Source organism: Podarcis melisellensis (assembly GCF_964234715.1).
Source record: "Podarcis melisellensis genome assembly, chromosome: 2".
Classification (NCBI taxonomy): domain Eukaryota; kingdom Metazoa; phylum Chordata; class Lepidosauria; order Squamata; family Lacertidae; genus Podarcis; species Podarcis melisellensis.
Window position 1 is genome coordinate 52064252 of NC_138529.1, and position 23777 is coordinate 52088028.

Sequence of the window (23777 nt, forward strand, 5' to 3'; positions counted from 1 at the left end):
AGATAAAGTCTACTTTTCAGCTCAATACTTACTTCTCCCTGTTGAAAATGATGAAGTCCCTTTGGATTGACTCCAGGTGTTTCTGAAGCTGGCAGGTCTTCCATTGTGAAACAAACAGAAAAGTTTATGTGATGAGATGACATTAAGGCCATAGACAGTTCACTGGGATATAGGGAAGTGATAGCAACAACAATAGTAAGCAATGGGTTGAATCCAGACAACGTATGCCTCGGACAAGTTAATCATGACTTCGTGAGATTAACTAAGTTCATCTAACTTTGATCCAATGCTTTGTTTTTCACATGTCCCCAATGATTTATACGCCAAAGATTCTAAAATTCATGTGATATCTTTACATTCTAGCACAAAGGAACATTAAAGTCATCTGAAATCTAGGGATACTGGTAATGGTGGGCTGAAGATATCATACCCCTCTGTCACTCCTCGATCCAGATTCTGCTGCTTTATGAAGCTACAGAAAAATAAAGAGTTGCAGAATAAAGTTGTACAAGACTAACCCAATATATTCTGTAGGTGGGTCACATACAGAGTTAAAAGAGTGGACAATTTCAGGAAAACATAGAAAGATGTGTGAGAAGCTTAGGAAGCTCCTTTTATTTTTGCCCCTTTGTTCTCTTAACAGAATGCAAGGATGCCTACTACTGACAATTTACCAAAGGGTAAATTTACCAACATAGCCACTTATCAACTATTTCAACCTGTCAAGCAGTAAGGAGAGTTATAGCATTATTCCACATCTGATACTAAATCTGAGAAGGGAGAGTAGTCCATTCTCAGACACATTCAGAAACAGACAGACAGATAATAGGTTTCAACTATACCAAGTGATGGGGGTTATGGTCTAAATTATTTCCCTTTGTACTATGTATTTATATTATATTTTGGAACACCTCATATGAGCTCAACTCCATATAGCTGGAAGAGGGTAGAAGGATGAACCTAGAGAAAAGCATTAGGGTGGTTGCCAAGAAAACAAGAAGGTGTTCTCCTATCACAATCAGTAAATAGTACAGACACAGTTTACGTTCCCCAATTTCTTCCCTGTCTGAACATGAAGGGCTAAGTAAACAGAAAGAATTATACACCTGTCTGTTGTAGAAGGGGGGTTTCAGTAAGGGCCCTTCAAGCGGGTTATTGCTAAAAAAAAACGTGACACCAAAGTCAGAAAGCATTATTTGCTATTAGCAATTATTTCATATTCCAGCAGTTTTAAAAGTGGACGTATAGAAAATATAGTATCAGTGACACACAGTAAAAAAGCAAATAATTTAGAAACTGAAGGAACTACTACTTCCATTATTATCCAAATCTGCAGAGACAAGCAGCCAAGTAGGGTGATGCCTTGCCTATTTTGGCTGCAATCTTCTCTTCAAGCCACTCATTTGGAGCACTGCCATTAACGTCAATGCGATTAGACCTGAGTAAGCAATTTGAGCATCACTGTCTCTAGTCTTTTGAGACCAATATGTCAGGAAGACATCTAACAAAGCTGGAATGCATTAAAATGCTGGCATCTTTACATCAGCAACAAGTCCACTGGTCTGTGCAAATATGAATTTCCTCGACTGAAACAAGGAGCCCAGCTGCCTGCGACTCTCACCTCCATGGAATCATTTTTGCCGCTTTCCTTCTCCTTCTTAGCCAGGCGCTTCTTCTTCTTATGAAGCGGCTTGGACTCCAAGATCATTTCTTCAAGTTCAAAGGTTGGGTCACAGTTCAACTTCCCTTTCTGGGGTAAGGGGAGAGAGAATGTTCCAAACAGAATGAGACTCGCATGGGAAGCTGGCTCTATATCTATACTTTGGTTCTATACCTGGAAAAGAAACCATACCAAGAGCTCCCAATCACCTTGGCAACACTTCCCCAGGCAGGATTGGGCAACTGGCTGAGGTAGGCGGAGACCTCCAGGTATCCCACCTGGGGAAGGCGAAGCCAAGCCCGTGCTAATGGTGTCCCACAGGGTCCAGGGGACTGCGCGCGACCACGCAAAGGGCGCCCCCATTTAATGTGGGGACCAGTCATTACCCCATCATCCTATTCACCATCATCTAACTGGCAGGGGAGACCTGTATGATCTGTGGGATTCACTATTTGTTGCCAAACTTTAATAAAAAGCAAAAAAAAAAAGGCCACCACATTTTTGGTACATAGTTACAACAAAGACTTCCGGAGGCGGCGCGAAACTGTGATGGCGGCTCTCTTCGATCTTTGAAGAGGGGCTTCGCAGGAAAGGGTCGTTCCGCTACGGCGCAGCGGCGACCCATCAAGAAAAACCACGGGCAGAGTGAGCCCGTGGCCGTGAGACTCAGCGGGCACCTGAAGCGACCCCGAAATCGCAGAAGGGACCCCGTAAGGGGCTCCGGAGTGAAGGAGGGGGAGCGGTGCTGTGAGTGTATCGCTCTTTCTGCGGGAGCGAAGCCGCGCGGCTGTCACAGATGAGCGCCGACCTTTCTTCCTAAAAACATCAGGCTGAAACAACAAACCCGTGAGTAAGGACGTTAAATCCGGGAAAGATTTTACTGAATTTGGCTGAAACCGGGAGACGAGAAAAAGGAAGTCCGCCTTCCGGCACTGCTTTTAAGATCAAAGCAAAGGACTTGAGAAGCGGAAAGCGCTCGAAAAGGGAAGTGTTAAAGTGGGACTTTAGTGTACTTATAGAACTGGTTTTTAAAGAGAACAACTCCTAAACGTAAGTTGATTCAATCCTCCTGTTTAGGGCTATGGAGACTTAAATACCAAATCATCGGCTGCCTGGGGGAAACTGTTTAACTGCGGAACTGTTACAAACTTTCGGTTATTTAAGTGATACTTTGGAGCATAAACAAGTTGGAGTGGATATTGTTGCAGACACCGTTTTGAAACTTTGTTTAGGTCCAAAAGAGCTCCGGAGGACTCTTTCTTTTGCTGTTTTGGGACTATTGTGTTTTCAAATTGGAATAACAGGGACTTTAATGGCGGAAAAGTTTCCTTCTTTTTTCTGAGTTTTGGTGGCACTCCCCCTAGAGGACTTTGGGAATATAAAGGCCTGTGAACAGCTTTTATGTTTACCTTCTCTCTCAGGATTGTTTTTAAACTGGATCTGTCTTTCCCATGGGACAACAAATAATTTGACCTTGAACATTGTTTGATATGTAATGAGTGGCACAGGAAAGACAAGAGCAGCTAAAGCCAAGGAGGCTAAAGAAAAGGAAAAAGAAAAAAAGCAGGCACAGCTTGTGCAAACAACTTTGACTCAAGGACGCAGATCATCCGTGCCAACTGTGCTAGTGCCACAAAAGGTAGAAGTCGAAAAGCCTGACAAGTTTGTAGAGGGAGATATGGCTGCAGGAGGATCTGAGGCAGTCTTGAAACAAATTTTGGATCAATTGGCAACCTTAAATCAAAAGGTAGATTCTCAATCACTAAAAATTGACCAAGCTACATCCTCGATCCAGAAATTGACAGATCAGGTTTCCCAGCATACACTAGCTATTGAAAAATTGCAAGGTGCAACAGAAGAAAATCGCGAACTTGCAGGGGAAGCCATTCAAATAGCACAGTTAGCGAAAAAAGAGGTAGAGGAAGTCAAAGAAGAAGTCAAGCCTCTGCACAAACAGATAGGGGAACAACAAGCCTACCTCTCTATGGTGGAATTGAAAAATCGCGAGAATAATCTTAGACTGAGGGCAATTCCAGAACTTGAACAAGGGGATTTGATTGGTTTTTTGACAACAGAATTTTCAAAGTTCTGGGACTTAAAAGAAGAAAGTGATTTTAAAATAGTATCGGCTTTCCGACTGGGAAGATTGGTAAGGAAGGACAGATCCAGGGACTGTTTGATAATTTTGAGATCAAGGGAAGAGAGAGACAAAATATTAGGCCTTCATTTTAAAAAATCATTGGAAATACAGGACAAAAGGGTGGAAATTTACCGGGATATTCCGAAACAGCTATTGGACTTGAGAGCCACCTATTCAGAACTGGCAAAATTGTTGAGATATAACGCAATTCCTTATAGGTGGGAGTTTCCACAAGGACTATCATTTACCTACAAACAAAAGAAGGTTAAAATAAGAACATCAGAGGACCTACAAAAGTTCCTGCACGACCACGGAGAAGATCTCCAAAAAGGAGCAACAGCATCTTGGCCTCTACCTCATCCTACACCGCCTGGAGGCGGATTAACGCCTATACCCTCGGGACCAGAGGATAAAGAAGATACACCACTCTAGAGTTAACAAAATAGTACAGGATGTCTCTGCAGCTACTCAGTTGGAATATAAATGGCGGAAACTCCCCGGAAAAAAGAAAGAGAATATTTCATATATTGAAGAAAGAACAATTGGACATTATCTGTTTACAAGAAACCCACGTGACTAGGCTCCATAGGAAAGTTTTAATCAACAAAAGATTAGGCCAAGAATTTATTTCATCAGACAAGGTAAAGAAAAGAGGTGTGGTGATATATGCTAAGGAGAACCTGTCACCGAAATTTTTATTTAAGGATGACCAAGGAAGAATCTTGGCAATTGAAATCCAGACACAAGGAGAAAAAATTTTGATATTAGGAATATATGCGCCAAATGATGGGAAATCAGAATTTTTTAAGAAGCTGCATGAGACTTTGCTGGACTACATGGACTATGCCAACATCATAATGCTGGGAGATATGAATGGAGTGGTGTCGACATATATGGATAAGTCTCAAAATCAAAATCTAACAACAGATGGCAGACTGCCTAAAACTTTCTTCGAATTGACTGACAATATGGACCTGATTGATATATGGAGGACAAAGAACCCCCTAGGTAAAGAAGGAACTTTCTTCTCTGAGGCCCACCAGTCATGGACAAGGATCGACCAAATATGGACATCTAGAGGGCTGGCACCTAAGACCAGAAAGGTGGAAATCTGCCCAAAAACATGCTCCGACCACAACGCTTTGAAAGTAGAATTTAGACTTACTCAAACCGGTTCCTTCAGATGGAGAATGAATGACACCTTACTAAGAGACCAAGAGATTGTGAAAAAGGCCCAAAAAACGTTAAAGGACTACTTTGAGATAAATTTGAACACCACAGTAGAAAAAAGAACGATCTGGGACGTTAGCAAAGCAGTCATGAGAGGGTTTCTGATACAACAAAACACAATTAAGAAAAAGCTCTGGAATAACAAGAAGGAGAAAATATTGGAGAAAATACGTCAAGGAGAGAAAAAATTGAGAACCAAACCAAAGTCAAAGGAGGTGCTGAGAGAAATCAAATTCCATCAAGCACAATATTCTAAACTGATAAATCAAGAGATTGAATGGAAAATTAAACAAATGAAGCAAAGATCGTTTGAATCAGCAAATAAATGTGGAAAGCTGCTAGCATGGCAGCTGAAAAAAAGACAAAAGTTAAATACAGTTACAAATCTAGAGATTGAAGGAAGGATGGTTCAGAAACCAGAGGAAATTAGGAAGTGTTTCCACAGATATTTTAAAGAACTTTATGCACAGGGGCCTCAGAAAGAGTTTGAGATAAATCAATTTTTAAAGACAAATGGACTATCAAAAATAACTCAAGATAAAAGATCAATCTTGAACTGTAAAATAACTCCACAGGAAATTGAGGGTGCCATTCAGAATATGCAACTCGGCAAATCTCCAGGCCCGGATGGGCTTACCTCCAAATATTACAAGACCTTGAAGGACTATTTGATACAACCTTTGATGGAGGTATGCAACCAGATTATGGAAGGGAGGAGGGCACCGGAAACGTGGAAAGAAGCATTCATCACATTGATACCTAAGTCAGAATCTGAAAAGACTCAGCTTAAGAACTACCGTCCCATCTCACTCCTGAATGTGGATTACAAAATATTTGCAGACATTTTGGCAAGTAGATTTAAAAAGGTACTAAATGAAGTAATTCACAAGGACCAAGCAGGCTTTCTCCCTGGTAGACATTTGTATGAAAATACTAGGAACATCATTGACATTTTGGAACTTTTGCAAACCAACAGGAATACAAGAGCGGTGTTAATTTTTATTGATGCGGAAAAAGCATTTGACAACATATCTTGGAGGTTTATGAAGAAAAATTTGGAAGGGATGGGAGTGGGACGGGGGTTTGAAAATGGAATAGAAGCAATTTATTCAGAGCAAAAAGCCAAATTAATAGTGAACAATGTGGTGACGGAGGAATTTAAAATTGAAAAAGGGACAAGACAGGGGTGCCCTCTATCCCCTCTTTTATTTATTTCAGTCCTGGAGGTGCTACTGAACATGATTAGGGAGGACCGGTTGGTACAAGGGATAGAGGTCGGAGTGAAACAATATAAACTGAAAGCCTTTGCAGATGACTTAGTCTTGACATTACAAGAGCCAGAACCCAGCACAAAAAGAGTTTTAGAACTTATATCAGAGTTTGGTCGGGTTGCGGGATTTAAGTTGAACAAACAAAAAACTAAGGTTTTGACTAAAAATTTGACATCCGCAGAAATAGAAGGGTTTCAGAGAGAAACAGAATTAAGTGTGGTGAAAAAAGTGAAATACCTAGGGATCTATTTATCCTCCAAAAATCTGAATTTATTTAAAGATAATTATGAAAAATGTTGGTTGGAAATTAAAAAGGACCTGGAAATTTGGTCAAGATTGAAACTTTCCTTGTTGGGTAGAATTGCAGCTATAAAGATGAATGTATTGCCGAAAATGTTATTTTTGTTTCAAACCCTACAGATTGTGGACAGAGTGGAATGTTTTGGAAAATGGCAGAAGGATATATCTAGGTTTGTCTGGCAGGGCAAAAAGCCCCGAATAAAGTTTAAAATTTTAACTGATTCGAAAGAAAGAGGGGGGTTTGCCCTGCCGGACCTGAGGTTATACTATGAATCTGCAGCCTTCTGCTGGTTGAAAGATTGGTTTTTGTTGGAAAACACGGATGTCCTAGATCTGGAAGGATTTGACAATGCTTTTGGTTGGCATGCATATTTATGGTACGACAAGGTTAAAGTTCATAAATTGTTTAAAAACCATATTGTTAGAAAAGCAATTTTTGCAGTCTGGTTGAAATACAAAGACTTATTAGAGAGTAAAACCCCGAGGTGGTTATCACCGATGGAGGCTAAGGCTCGAAAAAGACTCAATATGGAGGCCTACTGGCCGAAATATTGGGAAATAATTGAAAAAATTGGAGACAATTGGAGGTTGCAGAGCCTGGAGAAATTAAAAAATAAGGTGCGGGATTGGTTACATTATGCTCAAATTCAAGAGGTTTTTAAAATAGATAAAAAAGTTGGCTTCCAGGTGGAAAAATCGAAATTGGAGACAGAATTGTTAGAACCAAAGACCAAGACATTATCGAGAATGTATAACTTGCTGCTTAAGTGGAATACACAGGATGAGACAGTTAAATCTGCCATGATAAAATGGGCACAGGATGTTGGACATAACATAATGTTTGAAGACTGGGAAAGGTTATGGAACACCGGAATGAAATTTACGGCATGTAGTGCCTTGAAGGAAAACATTATGAAAATGATATACCGGTGGTACATGACCCCAGTCAAGTTAGCTAAGATATATCACCTGTCTGATAACAAATGTTGGAAATGTAAGGAGGCAGAAGGGACATTTTTTCATCTCTGGTGGACCTGCCCAAAAGTGAAGGCCTTCTGGGAAATGATTTATAATGAATTGAAAAAGGTATTTAGGTATACCTTTACTAAGAAACCGGAGGCCTTCCTGCTGGGTATGGTAGACCAGAAAGTGTTAAAGAAGGATAGAACTTTCTTTATGTATGCTAGCACAGCAGCAAGAATACTCATTGCAAAGAACTGGAAGATCCAAGATTTACCCACGCTGGAGGAATGGCAGACGCAGTTGATGGACTATATGGAACTAGCCGAAATGACTGGCAGAATCCGAGATTCGGAAGAAGAAACAATTGAGGGGGATTGGAAAAAATTCAAAGATTACCTGCAGAAATATTATATGTTGTATGAAGCTTAAGTTTGTGCACGATTAGGAAATGTTATGCTTTAGCAAATAGGATTAAGTAAATGGTAAAATAAGTCATAAAAGAGAAAAGGAGACAATCTGAACTAAAACATTATGTTTATTATAAAGGTGTTAAAATTGAGATACAACATATTGAATTTGAAGACATAATGATTGGAAGTTATAATAAGGTTTGAAATAAGGTAACAATTTGCTGATATTGTTAATTTAAAGAACGCAGATCTGGAAGGTGTGGGGAAGTCCAAAAGGGATTTAAGGACAATTGAATCGTTAAGTATTTTCTTTTTTTTTGGTTAAAAAAAAAATGTTTCTTGTATTTCTTGTTTCTGTACTGTTTGGAATGTATAAAATTATGAAAAGAAACGCAATAAAAAAAATTTATAAAAAAAAAAACATAGTTACAACAAAGACTACTCCCCCATCATTCCCAAAAAGAGGAGTTTGGCCATCACTGCATCCAATGAACTGGTTTGTTTTTAAATTGCTGGTTGTGTAAGCTTTCTTTTGTGGACTTCAATCTGAAAAGCAGGCTAAAAATATTAAAAAACCCTATCATTTGAGACTTTATATAATTAAAAATATAATCCTTACGGTAGGAAGGAATCCAGGCTCTACTGTCTTTTGAAGTACAGCATCCCAGTTGATATCGGACAAATAAGCAAAGTCTTGGATATCGGTCAGTTGAGAAAACCGCTCCTCTGTATTTATTTCCATTAACTAGAAATGGGAATTAAACCAGCATGTAAACATGATAAGGATCAGAACAGAGAGAAAACAACAAGATTTTTTACTGTAAATTAGATACAGGAAATGACGGTGGTTTGAATCCCTGTGCATTTCAGACAGGCATGAATCCCCATTAAAAGCCATATGACTTAATTTAATCATGACTAATTTGCTGCATTGGTTTCAAATGCAATGGATCTTAGTCACAACTTTCACTAGATCAGGACCATTGTGCTGTAAGCAGAAAAGAAAAAAGGGCAGCTTACCAGTTTTACTCCTGATAACTCAATAGAGAATCCTCTTCTACAACTGTATTGTGTAGCACAGCATAGAAGCAAGTCTAATCTATTGTTCTAATCTGAAAATATAATTAGGTTTTCCAGGAAGGAGAAAAGCCGCAATCCAGTCTATTTATCTTTACAGTAAAACATCTGATTGGATTTTACGTAAGAAATCAATAAAATTTTGAGACAAAAATAAGGAAGCAGTCTAGGGCAGAAGACCAATTGGAAATTCATAAGCTCCATTTTTTATTAAGTTAGCATTTACTTTTGCAGGCAACAACTGGTAGATCTCAAGCTCAGTTGGGTTATCTGAAGAGTTGCAACACATGAGGGGCAGTACAACTGTCACTTGCCATATAAACTTCAAAAATCTAACTTGTTGAACTAAGGGCAACAAGATAGGGGTCTTTTCTGACATTCCTTGGGCAGCTTGGGAAGAAGCAGTGGCTCTTGTACTACCTCACAAAGGAAGTGTCAGCAGACCTGGGTTATATGAGAGAGGTCCATGCTGCAGCTCCTTCACCATGCAATAATACTCTCGCTTTCATGAAGGATGGCAGTGGCATAGGAAGGAGAAGCATCACGGACTCTTCCCTGAAGGCTCCCACCATCCTTTAGAAGCCAAGAGGGAGCTGCACTGTAGCAATTTCAACAGGAATGTAACATCAAAAAGGTAACCACAGTTTTGCCTAATAAATTTAGGCTTTTGACAGTTTTTACCCACACAAAAGAAACATATTCAATTTAGTGACAGGTTACCCGTGGAGTTCAAGGACTACAGTCCCTACATTTCCTAGATATTTGCTCCATGATGGACTGGTGACTATTCTGGCAGTTTCTTCAAGCTGCCTTGTTCGTATTTCAAAACTTACCACTATTCATTCTGTATAGCCCTGCAAGTTTGGTCTTCTGCTAATGCCATGAGAAGAATTTGTAAGGGAGGCAATTATAGCCGTGCAATAAGCAATTTAGGTATCAAAAAGCATTTACAAAGGCCAACATGCTCAGTGGAATACATGTTGGTCTTGAACTTGTGAATTCAAATTTATAATCCATGGATTCACTGAGTAGCCTTGGGCAAAGTTGTAATCTTTTCACTCCCTTTCTGTGAAATGGGAATAAGTGTTCACATGGGGTTTTTGTGAGGACAACTGACAACTGAAGATAAATGGAGAACTTTCCAAGAGAAAACCAGCGTTCTAAGTAGCACAGCCTCAACAAACTTAAGGAGCTGGCTTTGGACAATGAAAAATCCTTCTACCTTCCGTTCTCCTGTAAGACTTGGCATTACAACCAAAAGCAGTTAGAGCTAAAGACCACAAGTTTGGTTCCAAAGGTCAAACAATTTAATTTGCATTGACCAGAAATCAGCACCACCATAGAAGGCCTTTCAATCTTTTCTCTCATTTCCATACATCACACTATCCATGACTGAGTACAGAATCTGGTTCTTTTCCTTGCTGGATGCTTGGCTGGCTCAAAATGAGAAAGTGTTCTACTTCAGCAGTAATTTACTGAACTCTTTCTTCTAAGTAAGTTAAGCCAAACACTCTACAAGTATCTACTGCATTTGAACAAATTATTCAAAAAGTCCTGTTGTGACAGATTTATCTCAGAAAGCTTTTGCAGCCGTACTTTATTTTTATGACTCGATAAATACCCACATAGTTCAAACCAACTCCTGTTGAAATCAGATCCCCCTGTGGTTTATACAAATGCCACCAGTGTACACTGCCCATATAGTGTTGAATATTTTTCTTCAAACATTGCCCAGGAATCAGCAAAACATTTCAAAATGATTCATGTAGAACATGAATGCAAACAGATTGTTTTTGTGGGAGCTGCAAATCATTCAGGGAAATCAAAGCCAGCCAGTTACTTCATCAGCCTCCTTCCATTCATATGCCAGACTGACTGGAATGGGATACTCCTGCTGAACTGCAAACCTACAATTATGCAAGTTCCTAAAATGCTCCTCTAACATCTGCAAGCCCATACAAGCATTTTTCACATGAGAGGTTTCCCTGGGTTCCCTTTGAATCTGCCTGTAACACAAACATAAAACCTACACAGGTTGCAGCACACATTTGATTTCTGTTTTCTTCCCTTTTCCATTCTGCATTACCAGCCTTGCATAACTGGAAGGTGTTCAGTTTGTATGTGGAAATGCTCCATGCCTGATTTAATGCACTGAAACCTTTCTTATGAAATTTACTTGAGACAAGTGAGAGCCAGGACCAAACTTGACATCCCAGTTGGTCTCATCTATAATACATAATGGCTGCTAAAACAAAGACAAAGGGGGGCACAGTGGAAATTTAAATAGCGGTGACATTGCATCATTAATTCAAGAAGGAACAAAAGGGCCTGTGGGGGTTCCAGAATGTCATGGCACAGGATAAAAAGCAAAGTAAAATGACATAAATAAATATAAAGGAAATCTACAGAAATGTGGAGTTATTACTCTGTCTTGACTAGTTTCAAATGCAGGGTTTTTAAAACAGATTTTATGTGTGTTTAGGTATATATCTGGACAAAATAGTTCTTCTGATCATACAACTACCACCATACATGCAGGTTTTTTCAATTGCCGTTGGGCAATTTTCCATCTCCTTGGTGCCGTCTCTTACAGTGCCACATAAAGGCAGTGGGGAATGAGGAGTCAATATGTAGCCAATGCATGCATGTATATGGGACTCTGAATATATGGAAGCTTTTCGCCTTGTGCAGAACTATGTGAAGAGCATATATTTGATACTAAATTTTGAAAAACATTCAGGATTGGGCTGTGAATTTGGAGTTTTAGCCCAGCATAACCTGCTATGCATTTATTTTTTTGTGGGGACGGGGAGGGTAGTGGTAACTGATTCACTGTCTACAGTTTAGGGTCCCCAGCCAAAATCATGTCTTCCAGATCTATTAATCCTGCCTAAAAACATTAAAATATTGTGGGTTTTGTCTTTACTAAAATGTAAAACGACTAAAAACGTTTCTAGCACACTTGGTTCATGTGTGTGGGTTAACAATATGGATCTGAAGTTCACCTTTACACTATATCTCCACCTGGGTCTGGGGGTCATGTGGCAAGGCAAACATCACCCCCTTCTGAAATCAGACTTCTCCTTGCTACATGGAACTGTGCACCTGAGTGACTCTGGTCAAAGACAGTCAAGAGATCTTCTCAGTTCTGCAGAGGTTTTTTAGCTAGAGATTCTGAACACCAAAAGTGGAGATTCATGAATTAAAAAAACAACCTCAGAGTGCATCACTGAATGATAGCCCAATTTCAGGGTCATTTTGTTAAACTGCCTAATATATCATCTCTACACCACTTGCTGTTACAAATATTGCTGCCACTGGGGGCTGTGTAATTGCCACTTCCATTCTAGTACCACCCGTGCCCCCTTCTGTTTTCTTTCCCCCCGGGGTAATAATGAAATATAATAGACCTTGGCCTTAACTTTTCTCAGCCTCAGCAGCAATAGCAGCAGCAGTCTTCTCAACTGAATAGCCTGCCAAGCCTTCAGGTTCTCGAGGCAGTTCCGTACAACATTGATTTAAACATCACAGATAGAGACAGAAACACAAATACCAGAACCTGCACGCAGCACACATATTAACCTATTTTCTTTTCCATAGTCTCTTTTGAGGGGGTTATAGGAGGATACTGAGGCTATACATACATAAACCTGTGCAACAGGACTCCCTCTCCTTTCCCCATATGAAACTACAACACCGCACTCTCAAATCTGGGTTTGGGGTTTGGGGAAATGCCTCAACGGATTTTGGAGGGTGCATGAAGAAGAAGAGTTTAGATTTGATATCCCGCTTTATCACTACCGTAAGGAGTCTCAAAGCGGCTAACATTCTCCTTTCCCTTCCTCCCCCACAACAAACACTCTGTGAGGGCATGAGCAGAGGAAGTCCACTGAGCAGACAGAAGTCCTTGAGCTAATGCGAAGATTTTGCTGGATATAAACCCATTCTTTTAACAGTGCAAACCTATCTGTTTTCTCAGATGAAGGCTCCATTAACTCCATTGAAATTACTCTCAATTTAGTATGCATAGGATGGTAGTCTATCTCTTCTTCCCCAAGTTACCTATATCAATGAACCCAATTATCTTATTTTACTTTTTTTTTTAAAAAAAAAAAAGCTTATTTGAGAGAGAGAAATGTAACCATCTTTCATAACTGGAAATCGCTAAAGGGTCCTGTTTATGCCACTAATCTTGGATGTGAGACCAAATTAATTTGTGCCACTGTATCTGGTATAAAAAGAATTAGGTAAATCTCCTTATGCCATTTATTCCATATTATAAAATATTTTGTTATGTAAAAATGGATCCCATTGCATTTTCATACCAGTCAGAATGAATTTATTTGGAATGATCTTGAACTGTGATGGGGAATTTGTAGTCCTCTAGATATTGTTGGACTACAGCTCCCATCACCCCTGGACACTGATCACAGTGGCTGACACTGATGGAAGTTGAAGTCCAATAATATCCAGAGGGTCAAAAGTTTCTCACACCAGGGTCTTGAGGCTTTGAAAAAAAAATTTATAACAGGAATTGCTAGTATGGGGAGAAGGATGTCCCACTGCAAACACCATACTGAGCATGAATCAATTAGTTGCAATCAAGTATTAACTGAAACTATAGGACTTTTAAGTTAGTCATGAGGTCCTGTTAAGTCAATATTCATTTATTTCAGTGGGTCAGCTGAAACTTAGCTGAATACCACCTAAGTTTCTGTTGAATTGTGCTCACTGAATGTTTGAACATAGATTCACATTTTCATGGACTGAACCCATTGTTTTTGGTGCATTTTTTCATTAACTTCACCTTTAATCAAATCATGTTTTCAGGCATTACCAAAACATGCCCTTTACAGAAAGAAAGAGGCTGAAAGATATAGTTGTACTGAGACTTTCCCAACAGCAAACCTTCCAAAAAGGCACCCCATTCCAATTTCCTCTGTCTGATAAAGAATGCCTCTCAGCCATATTTTCTGATAGTTCTTATGCTGACAAACTGTTACCACGTGGAAATATGTGAATAGAAGTTATGAATAAATGATGGCAAGTGAACATCTCTACAGAAGCCCAACTGTCACTTTGCCACAGGGAAAATGTGATGTCTGGAAACCTTCTCAAGTTAAAGCATGCTGAACTAGCAGGTAATTCTCTCTCCCTCTCTCTCTCTGGTAATTTTACTGAAAACCATTAAGAGGTGGGGGTTTTTTGTTTTTTTAATTTACAGCAGTATTTAAATACCCATAAAATCTAATAATACAAAGATGTAACATAAGTCCACTGCAAATTTTTCTCTATGCCTCTACAAGTGGGAGCCAACGAAGTGCAGCAGGTGGCTTTTGTGTGGTAACCTGAAGTCATGTAAAATTATGTCACACATTTTGTGTTAGCAGAAATTACTGTGAGGGGTGGGGATGGAGAGGTGAGACATTGGCTTCTTGCTTTTTGCAGCAGTCGCACTTCTCCTATAAGTCTTGGTGTACTGAGCTTCCACTCAGAAGGTGTGGGAAACGTTTGGTCTTTTAGATATGTCTGTGTCCAGTCCTGGGCACCACAGTTTAAGAAGGATATTGACAAGATGGAACATGTGCAGAGGAGGATGAACGGGATGATAAAGGGCCTGGAAACCAAATTTGAGGGTGTTGGATATCTTGAGCCTGGAGAAGATCAGACTAAGAGGTGATATGTTCACCACCTTCAAATATCGGAAGATGAAGCAAGCTTTTTCTGGATTCAAATAACAAGGAAGGAGAATCTAAGAAAACTTTAGGGGAAATGTTCTGATGGCAATAGTTGTTTGACAGTGGATCAGGCTTTCTTGGAAGGTGGTGGACTCTCATTTATTGGAAGTTTTTAAATAGAAGTTGGGTGGCCATCTGTCAGGGATTCTTTACCAGTCATTGAAGGGAACTGAACAGTGGTTAATGGCCAGGAATGATGGTAGTAGTAGTTCAGCAACATTATGGGGGGCTGGGGTTCCCCATACCTGTTCTAAAGCAAGCACCCTTCTCTTTATTGAAGTCAGCCTGCCTCCAAAAACATGTCCCTCTTACCTTTTGGATTAAGGACACCATATCCTTTGACCAAGCAGCAGGATACATAACCGTGGCTGTCTTGAAGATGTGGGCAATTTCGTTTGCAGCAGTACTAGAGCGAATGTGATATGGCCTCTGTGAAGAAGAAAAGGGGGTGGGGAGCAAATAAATTTTGAAACAAATCCCTCATCCAGCAGCTGCAAAAACCACATTATTTCTTTCAGACCATTTCTAAGTAAATGACCTCTGCTCAGGTGGTCATTGTGCTGATTTTTCCAAAGCCCACATTCTTCCTGTTCCCACCCGCATCTCTCCTCCATCTCGCCCTGCTGTTGTTCTCAATTGAACCATTGAACTACAGTCACTGGGGAGCCTAATTCAATTGAAGTAAATAGATCAGTGCAGGAGAGGGCAGCAGCAGCAACAACAAAGGTACATTTGAAAAGCAAAATGTAAGGGAAGGGATCAAGGCTTTGCACTGTCATCCAACCAGTGTTTCACTAGGACAGCCTGAGTGCAGAGGAAATCAATTTACTGCTGTTTTTAAGAAACAGAAAACAAACCAAAATTCTTTCCATATTCCCTGAAACATTTAAAGACTGCATTATCCTGTTTATGTCTGGAGTCGGAGCTTAACTGCCATTGAGGTAAACTCTTGTTTGTATCTCCTTTGAAACAGACATTGACCATGTTTGTATATCATGCTAAGCCATAAAAGGATGGTTTGGTAAGTCACACTTGCATGAAGTGCAGGCTGACAGAGACATCCGGGGGACTCCCACTTTGCTCCTCCCACCACAAAGGGGATAACCCAGGAACATGCTGTGTTTTGTGCTAACAAACCATGATGCACTAAGCCAACGACAAACCATGATTTGCCAAACATTTCATGAAAACAAAAGTAGAGGGTCTTGCCGTATAAAGAACTACCCATTCAAACTAAGTGCCAAATTAGTTCAGCATTGCTTGCTATATCGTGGCTGACCTTATAGCCTCTGGAAAGAGTGAGTTAAACTATGGAGTTTCAAACAGTCCATAGAGATCATGGACAGCTAACTTACAGCACAGGAAGTGGGGATATATGTGACTCCTGGACAGTTATGGTTAGTATTTTCTGTATTTTCTCAAGGCGACTACCAAAATGTTAAATAGAACCTATAACAATATCACAAATAATAAAATTACCTAAGACACATCTAAATCTCTTGACTGTAGCAGATTAAAAATGATATCAGAAGACAAAAATCATCCACGTGCAAAAGCAGGTAGCAAAACTAGCACATTTCTGGCTACAGGCTAGAGTACAACCTGCATTCCTGCCTGCCTCTCCTGCGCAGTTCAGTTAAGATGCCCTGCCATGGGGAGATACATAAGGACTGTAGGGAACAACCCTCTCGTCTTCTGGATTTTTACTTCTGTCCCATTTGCCAGAACATTCAGCCATTACTAGTATAGATCCTCAAAGGCGATACATGATGGGCAAGAAATCTGCCAGGGTTCCAGGAAAGATTTAGATACAAGAACATTTCTGAATTATTATAAGCAACTTCTATTCACAAGATTTAACTCTACAGTATTTTTTTTTCTTTACAGGGAAGATGGAGGAATACTTCACCATGCCTGTAGTGTACGGTAACAAGGCATGAACATTTTAATTTCCTGCTATGTCAAAGGACTCCTTTGGGCAGAGTAGAAATCCAATAAAGCAAGCTTTAAAACGCATTACTGTTTTTCAGGTCACCAATACCTGAATGTTACTGCAACGTTGGATTCAGGGCTTTTCACTCTTGCTGACAACCTTAGCAAGTGGTTATTGAAGAATGCCCATGTATAACAGGAGAGTGAGAAGCAAATATCTAACCCTAATAAATGTAGACCGCTTTAGGCAACATTGACTTTGGGAGACATTCCCAGGCATGTGGAAGAATACATGCAACTGAAAAGGCAAAGTACATGTGAAGTAAAGCGCTGCAGTGTAAGGAACTAATTTTTCAATCCCTGTTTAGGTCTTTATTAGCAGCAACCATATGCATAGCTTATATATTTAACTAAATCTAAATGGATAGTGGAAACGACTAAATACAAATACAAAATTCTGTCCAGCCAGCAGCACATTCACAAATAAAATATATCTATCTTCAGCTGCATGTATACATAATATTCTAACACGATACTGCATTGCTTGTTTCCCCCAGAAACAAAGTGGGGACTGAAACGATATCTAAACTTGGCTACTTCATTCCCCCACCAACATGCAGTTGTGACTTAAATGACGTAACATTTTGGATGCTTCAGAACAGCTGTTTTGGATGAAAAAGCTAAGGTATCCTTAATTAAGACTAATTAAATTAAAAGTAATTAAAATTTAAAACTATGAGACTTTTTAAAGAAGCAATTTTAAGCAGAGGTTTAAATTATTTCTGCCCTGCTTACTTTACCAAAAGATCCGACTGGTATAAATATAATTATTTAACAAGAGCAAAACAAAACAGAAGCCTTCTCCTGCTTTTTTTTTTTATTAAGGTTGAAATCCAACAGAAGGCTGCAATCCTGGGTAGTCACAGATGAAGAACATGTGCAGCAAAATGCTTTTTTTCTTTTACTGCAGCTATCACTCTGCTGAGCAGCTTGTAGGTTGTGCAAGGTGATCGGCTGCAGCAAAAATATTCTTAACATCTCCAGCTAAGCACGTGCTCCTCCCACACCTTCACTTGCCTGTGTATCTCCAGGGCTGCAATCAATGGGACTGTTCACGCATAGTTTATTGCAAAATTGATGCTAATATTCTATATGCTAGCAATGCGACATATTGCTCACAAACGTTTATTTAATTTTTTTAAAAAAGCTTTTAGGTGTATCCATTGCAATAAAGTTCCCATTTTGCCTACTGGTTTGACCTAACTTCTAAAGACTCCCAGAAAACATTTTGGAAGTATGTTGTCATCCAATCCAGCAACAAGGCATGCTGGAACATGAAATGTGTTTGATTACTAATTCACACACAGCGGTCCATTTCTTCCTCAAACCGCAGGATCATTCTGCAATTGTAAAATATCTTTCTACATTTTGTTCCTGCTGAAACCCTGGTATATTGTCTAGCAACTGCTATATCAAAAATTCATATTTATCAGTAAGATAATCCCTTTTTAAAAGAAACAGCAGTGATTCTCTCTGTAATTTTAATGAGTTTATCATAAAAATGGACACAGAGCTTGAGAGCAGGATAACCTGAAAACGATGGGTTAATGGATGTATAGAGCAATAAAGTATATAAATGAACAGTACAGTACCCGGCCTCTAAGAAGTTCATAGGCTGTAATGCCTAATGACCACCAGTCAACAGCATAGGAATAGCCAATGGGTTTTATAGAACTGAACATCTCGGGTGCTGGGGGAAAAGAGAAAGTTGTTATTTGGTTTCGTTAGGAATCTTACAGCAAGATTATTGCCTTTGCTTCCATTGGTGTGAACATATATTCCAAATGTCCAAATGGGGACAGACCCTTTGGGGGCCATGGCTGGCTACTGGGCCCACCTAGTCAAGAAGGGCTTCCTGATTTGCCTGGGCAACAGCGAGCTATGGGAAATGAACTAAAAGAAATGGGAGCTGAGAAAAAGGCTGCTATCTACCTAAGCCTTGCGAAATGCCTTATGAAAATGGGACATCAACAACTATTTTTATTTCTGCATTAGGATTTAGTCTGCCTCCTCTCTAGTTTTAAGCTGTTAAACTAGCCTTATTTAAAAGCTTAAAACTAAAGAGGAGGCGGACTAAATTTGTATTGTTTTATACACTATTGTATGGGCTATTTTTAAATGACGCTTTACTTACACTGACAGTATGATTAGCTGCAATTGTTCTTATTTTAAAAAATAATTTAATTTTTTTAAAAAATGTTATCGCTGTTCATTTGATATTTTTTGAACTGCTTTGGCGATAATCTCATGGAAATGTAGCCTACCAATAAACATGATGATGACAATAATCATCTCCCTGGCTCTGGTGTGTTTTGGGGTGACATTAAGCTGATTCCTATCCTGGTCCCTTGAGTCAGTTTCTCTGACACAGTCATTAGGTCCCCGTTCCTGTTCCCCTCTTACAGCAGCTTATGGCTCAGCCCTGACACTTTACTTATCAGAAGGAGTCAATATTTTGCCTTCCGGAGAGATACAGCTTTAAACATCTGTCAACAAACATGTATACCAGAGTTCTTTAGGTTTTGCCTTCTAGAGATGTCGCCTTTAGGTTTTGCCTTCTAGAGCAAGGAAGAAATGCATCTCAAGTCTGGTGCACATGCATCTAAAAAGTTATGTCCATACACTGCCTATATACTTCTTCCCTTCCATACCTCCATAATAATCAAAGAGCCATTTTTGCTGAACGCGTTTTGAATTTTGCCCATATTTATAACAATTGCAACCAAGTTCACTGCAAGATAAGAATTCTATTCAACCATCATAATTTACTTTTCAGCCGTTGTTATGATCAGTTTACTAACTACTTTAGAAGCCTGTGGCCATCAGGCTCTGACAGAGAATGCTTTCCCTTTGGAAGTGTGCAGGATATTCATTCCTGTGCCAGTAAAGGCTCACCTGTTTGCCCAAGCATTTTTAGTGTATTTAATGAGTTAATTGACTTGGGGTGAGTAGCCCACTCTGAACTTTCTTCCACCTGCTTCGACTGTTCAAACTGACTTTATGGTTTATCAATTTTTTAATGTTTTATTGTCATTTGGATTTGGATCATGACCCATTGTGAACAATCACAGAATACAAATATCCCCAGCAAATATATAAACAAATATAGAAGGCAAAAAAGTATTTTCAAGCAATGTATTTTTGGGAGTGGGGAGATACTTAAGGAATTATATTTGGAATGAGAATGGGGGGGGGAGGTATAAGCACAAAAGTTTCCCCCTTCCTCTGTGAATGTTCTCATTGCCCTCTAACTAAAAGAGAAGACGAAGGCGGCATGACATCCTTCTACTTTTGTCACCTAACCAAAACTACCATCAAGAAAATGAGCTGGGAGAATTCTGCCATGTTATTGAGGTTCAGAAGGTCACTGCACAAATGCACGGAGCACTGGGGAACTGACTCATCATGCTTACGTTCTCTGGTTCTGTACAAGTTTTTACACTTATGAATCACAATTTCCAGGTCACACTTTGGCTGACTGTTTGACGCACTTGTGTTGCAAATGCACAAATACCTATCGATCTATAGATATACAGTATATATGCATGAAAGTCCCTCTCCTTTTCCCCCATGATCACAGATAACATGCTTGTAGCTGCTGAGCAGACACATGCATTACAGCCATCAAAACATCATTTAATATTGTCAAATGGAAGTGGCCTAACTTTTGCTCAAGTGCTGGGAGGGGAGTTGCTAACTCCAGTGTCTGACCCATAGAAATGGTGCCCTCCTGAACTGGAAGACCGTGGCTCCTTATGTTTGGACCTGGGAGACCAGGATACCAACCCCACTTAGCCGTAAAGTTCTTTGAGCCACTCACAGTCTCTTGGCCTAACCTACCCCGCAAGGTCGTTGTGAGGGAAAAAGGCAAGAGGGGAAAGCATGTGAACATCTTGAGCTCTTTGGAGGAAAAGTGGTATATAAGTGTAATAACAAACAAACAAACATTCAAACTTAAAACAAACATGGAAAAAATACAATCACATGAAATAAGAGATCAAAGGGAGGGTACCAACACACAAACCCCACTACCTCAGGCAACCAAGTTAAGCAGACAATTACTGGAAGTGAACACTTGCTAAATTCTCAAAGAGTATGTAATAAGTTCATTATATTTCTTGGTAACCAAAAAACAGGGGAGGTGTGCTGCCAATCATTTGAGGATGATACATCAATATTCTGTATATCCATTTATTGTTTGGGGGCTAGTTCGGATGATATTTCAAAGGCTTCTCCCAGTCTCATGTGTCAAGCCAATGGGCTGGGCCAGCTTTCATCATCTCTATAGGGCCTGCCCACCCAACTGCAGCATACATCTCACACACAAAACCCAAGAAGCAATCACGCAATTTTGCCCTACGCTCTTAAGATTTTAGGCACCTAGGCAGCAATGAGATGGGGTTGGAAGAGGTAGAACCAGTATGCTGGTTCCATGTATTAGGCTGGATGGAGTCTCTTCTAAGCTGGACCTTTGCTTCTTAAAAAGAAGAAGCAGCAGCAAAACTGCTTTAATATCTGGACAGAATTAGAATTAAAATGCTCAGAGCACAACCCTAGAACAGAGGTGTTACCAACAGAAGTAAACTGTGCCTTAATTTTTAGCTACTCACCCATATATGGTTTAGTGCCAGCAATAGTGGTGACCTGAGTGTCTTTTGTTATCACGGTGGCAATATTGAAGTCTGTGATATGCACATGTCCTAAGAGAGAGGTAAAGAAACCATTTTTTACATGAGCATCTCACATCTACATAACATTCCATTCTGGCATGGCTATTCATTTTACTATATATAATTACGAGGAAACAGGCAGCCAAGAGTATCAATCATTTGCACTATGTCCTTTGAATTTGCTCTCTTCCCTGCAACTTTTCCTATTAAACACCGAGGCCCCAAGGCAGGAAAGTGCAATGTGATTGCGCAAGCCAACACCTATCAACTCCCTTTCTGAACAGCCAGGGAGGAAATATAAAAAGTACCCTGGCTGTTGAGCTGGCAAGGTGCTATAATAAAAGCAACACAGTAAATCCCTAGGCTCAGAGGTCCACGTCCGTGGCACTGCTGATCAGAAATCAAAGCCAAAATCTCGCCCCAGCTGAAGCAAATGAGTACTCTGTTTGCTCAACGGAAGAGAGAAAATGGGATTTATAAATAAATTGTGGCAGTAGAAGAAGTGATTCCTACAGGGGACTGTTTCCCATGATCACCTCAAGCATACTTCAGTACCTCTAGTGGCTACTGCTCAAAGATGGCCGGACATCACTCTCTGCTATGGTCCTCTACCAGCCACGGTGCTGCAATGAAGTTTTTTGGGTAAGCAAATGTACCCACTTGGTACACCTGATGCCTCTTTTTGCAATAGAACTATATTTCTCAACTGTGGGTCCTCAGATGTTGTTGGACTACAACTCCCACCACCCCCAGCTGGCAGGAACCAGTGATCAGGGATGATGGGAGTTGTAGCCTAACAACATCTGGGGACCCAAGGTTGAGAAAGGCTGCATTTGAAGCATAATCTCAGCAGGCGGGGAGAATGCTTTAAGGGCTATTGTCACCTGCAGTATGAGAAAACCATGAATTATGATGCCAGAGTACATCTGACATGTGCCCCCCTTCCCAGCAACTGATTTGGCAAGCAGCACATGCATAGCCTGAACAATCTTAGACACCATGGTGCCCCCTTCCTTGTGGCTGTAGAGTGAAAAAGAGAAAAGAAAAGGCAAGCCCAAAATGACTCCTCGGAGAACTCTTAAGAGAGGAGGCAGTGAAAGGCCAAGGCAATATTCCATCCTTGCATCACTTTTCATTTCCTCTCTATTGCTCTCCTTTCCCTGCGGGAAATTGCATTAATAAAATAATGAATTATAGATGCCATTATTTTTATTCAACCTTTGATATTCTTTGGGAAAGAAGCAGGGAGATGGCATTTTGGCTGTCTTGTTTGTCAGAAGTTAATTCTTGAAATACAACCCAAAGTTTCTAAAAAAGCAGAAGTAATTGGAATAGTAAACAGTAAAACTGAACTATTAAAAAAGCATGTTATGGGGAGGACCTCACACAGAAATATCTTAACTTTTAGTATTTCGAGAAGAAGCTTGGTGTAGTTACTACCACATATAAGATGTGAATATAATTTTCTGAGCAGCACCATAAATAATTGTGGATCCAATTTGGTTTTAGACTCTAGAGTTGATTAAAAAACTTTTTAAAAACCTAAATAAAAATGTAGTTAACATTAAACTACCAAAACAGAATGAAAAAATGCAAGGTGTTGTGCATGTTAAAGAAATGTTTGAAAACATGATATTCATTTGCGAATGCTGACAATCCCTGACTAATTTTGTTAATGGTGAAAAACAAGAGATATTTCATCAGTGAAGCACAGTTAACACCTGGACTAAAATATATGTATATATGTATATATGTATATTTAGATAGTAACAAAATTTATCTGGGATTACCAGCATGCAGATGTAAATGTCAACAATCATTAAATTGTGAACATTCAGTATAATGGTATGAGACTTTAAAAAATGTTTACCAAACAAAAGTAAGATTCCCCACCACCACCAAATGAAAGGAAAAGCTATGAACTCCCCCTGCCCAGTCCTTTTTTTCTGGGGGTACTCAAGGGTATGCAGTGCCAGAACCTTCCCCCCAAATGTTAAAAGTGTGGCACTTACTGTAACAACTTCATGGTGAGTACTGACACTTTTTTTTTCTACTCCCCCCCAAAAAAAAACTGCCTCCGCCCAGCTGATCCTGCCCATTGAAGTCAGCCTTAACATAACCTCTTTCTCACACAGGGTGCTTTCACACAACCTGCTTAATGAACATTCAGTCTGATTTGCTTGCAGGGACATTAGATGATTTTTTTAAAAAGGGGGGAGGGAGAGAGAGAGAGAGAAAGAGAGAGAATACATTCCTATTTATTTGTGGGGAGTTTAGACGATGCTGCATCAAAGGAAGTGTCATTCCACACTTTCCAATGTGTTTT

General features: G+C 39.8%; 1 protein-coding gene across 2 annotated transcripts in view; it reads right to left on the bottom strand.

Moving 5' to 3' along the window:
* STK32A (serine/threonine kinase 32A) overlaps positions 1 to 23777 on the bottom strand; it is an 81608-nt gene that overhangs the window by 3495 nt on the left and 54336 nt on the right. For both annotated transcript variants that reach the window (XM_081900127.1, XM_081900128.1), the window contains exons 7-12: positions 21392 to 21481; positions 18374 to 18471; positions 15102 to 15218; positions 8594 to 8719; positions 1622 to 1750; positions 33 to 97 (exon numbers count right to left, since the gene is read on the bottom strand). In XM_081900127.1, the coding sequence (XP_081756253.1) occupies positions 33 to 97; positions 1622 to 1750; positions 8594 to 8719; positions 15102 to 15218; positions 18374 to 18471; positions 21392 to 21481 (625 nt within the window). The remainder of the gene's footprint in view (positions 1 to 32; positions 98 to 1621; positions 1751 to 8593; positions 8720 to 15101; positions 15219 to 18373; positions 18472 to 21391; positions 21482 to 23777) is intronic.